This window comes from Etheostoma cragini, chromosome 8 (assembly GCF_013103735.1).
Source record: "Etheostoma cragini isolate CJK2018 chromosome 8, CSU_Ecrag_1.0, whole genome shotgun sequence".
Lineage (NCBI taxonomy): Eukaryota > Metazoa > Chordata > Actinopteri > Perciformes > Percidae > Etheostoma > Etheostoma cragini.
The window spans coordinates 935691-937587 of record NC_048414.1 but is presented as its reverse complement, the minus strand read 5'-3'; the positions used below and the strand labels follow the sequence as shown (position 1 = coordinate 937587).

Below are 1897 nucleotides of genomic sequence, written 5' to 3'. Positions count from 1 at the left end.
GGTAGAACATCTCCAACTCCAAATGTCCTTTAAATGTTGTCTCTTGTGTTTTGTTTCTTTTATCAGATAACAGGATCCGGCAGCCAAGATGGCCGACGAGTAAGTTGATATTTCTTGTTTTTATTAATTGATTGTTGTTTATTACTGTTATTTATTGTTGTTGTTTTGTTGGATGTCCGGGATGTCTCAAACACTCGTTATAAGATTTCCACATTTGGTGGAAATTTAGGTCAAGAAACAAGTGTTTGAAAGGATAAAATACTTCATTTTTAGTACATTTCTGGATGGGTCAAACAACACGGGACTGTGTCCCAGGAGACATTTTGTAAGACCACCCGCCATCTTTTACTCAACCTAACTCTCCTGTTCTGATGCTGCGTGTCAGTTAAACGTATTCAAATCTCTACGAGGAGTTCACTGAAGTACAGCATGTCAAAATGGCCGAATTGCACTTTCAAAAATTCAAACTGGCCGACTTCCTGTTGGGTTTAGGGTGTAGCTCCAATGAGCTTTATTCTACAGCTTGACGTGCTCCACATTGGCGTTTATCCGTTAATGGTTCCTTCTCGCCTCGACCGCGGCGCCCGTCCTCCTTTCTCAGATGCAGATCAGTCCCGCGGCGAACCGCGGCTGGTCGTCGTAGAAACAAACCGCCGTGACCTAACGCGACGCACACACAGAACGTGGAGGGTGTGTTTGATTCTCGGCGTGTTGCCACAGCCGGAAGGCAGATTGGTTTCTACTGAACCTGGAGGCAGACATTTTCAATTTCTTACACTGCACTGTAACTTTTTCTTCTTGTTTTATCTGTTTTTATTTTTATTTTTTTCATTTTTGCTACCCGTTTTTTCTTGTGTTTTATCAGGTTTTTTTTTATTGTAAAGCACTCTGAATTGCCCTGTTGCTGAAATGTGCTCTACAAATGAAGCTGCCTCGCCTTAAACGTACTGCAGGGGCTCCACTTTTTAAGTTTTGTAGGGGGCGCTGGTGATCCATTTTTAATCCGCCTATTCCCAAAACCCATCACCATCATGTCCTGCTCTCGTGCTGCGTGTCAGATAATCTTAGTTCCTGACCCAGAGTGTGAAATAGGGACGCCATGAGTCCCAAGCATGTCTAAGTATGACATCACAGGAGACTTTAGAGTCAATAACAAACGCCTAAAGCACCTGACCAAACGCTGCTTTTTGACGCAGTGCGAGTGAGAATGTGTTGAGTAATCATAACGACACATTTATGGATTCATGGGTATGTTTTACGACGTAACGGGCCAAATGTCTGATCGATGTTTTTGTGTTTTCACCTGCAGGAAAAGACTGTCCGCGAGGCGTAAGCACACTCTGAAAGTAAGACACGAGCACGTTTTTACTCTGTACAAAGACACTGGTTTTATAATTGGTTGGAGCTGAAAGTTCTTCCTCCACCCACAGGGCTGCATGCTGATGGTGGGAACTAATCTACTGGAAGCCGAAGCATCAATGAAGGTTGAGGAAAGGGAGAAGTTCCTCGCAGAGAAATGTCCTCCTCTGGAGCTGCCGTACTCCAAGGACGAGCTCATGGTGAGACAGGAAGAGGACCGCCTGTCCTCCGGTCAAACGGACCCGTTGTCCTATATCAATGTTCTTTATAATTCCCCAAAATAACATGATTGATTCCTCATGTTGTCCTCATGTTGTCCTCATGTTGTCCTCATGTTGTCCTCATGTTATCCTCATGTTCTCCCCATGTTGTCTTCATGTTCTCCCCATGTTGTCTTCATGTTGTCCCCATGTTCTCCCCATGTTGTCTTCATGTTGTCCCCATGTTCTCCCTCATGTTGTCCCCATGTTGCCCTCATGTTGTCCCCATGTTGCCCTCATGTTATCTTCATGTTGTCCCCATGTTGCCCTCATGTTGT

At 44.5% G+C, this 1897-nt stretch overlaps 1 protein-coding gene across 1 annotated transcript in view; it reads left to right on the top strand.

Annotated features, from left to right (window-relative positions):
- Positions 1-38: 38 nt before the first annotated feature.
- Positions 39-1897, top strand: part of LOC117949764 (troponin I, fast skeletal muscle-like) — a 4765-nt gene continuing 2906 nt past the window's right edge. The window contains exons 1-3 of the mRNA XM_034880300.1: positions 39-99; positions 1310-1346; positions 1431-1559. Of these exons, the coding sequence (XP_034736191.1) occupies positions 89-99; positions 1310-1346; positions 1431-1559 (177 nt within the window). The 5' untranslated portion in view covers positions 39-88. The remainder of the gene's footprint in view (positions 100-1309; positions 1347-1430; positions 1560-1897) is intronic.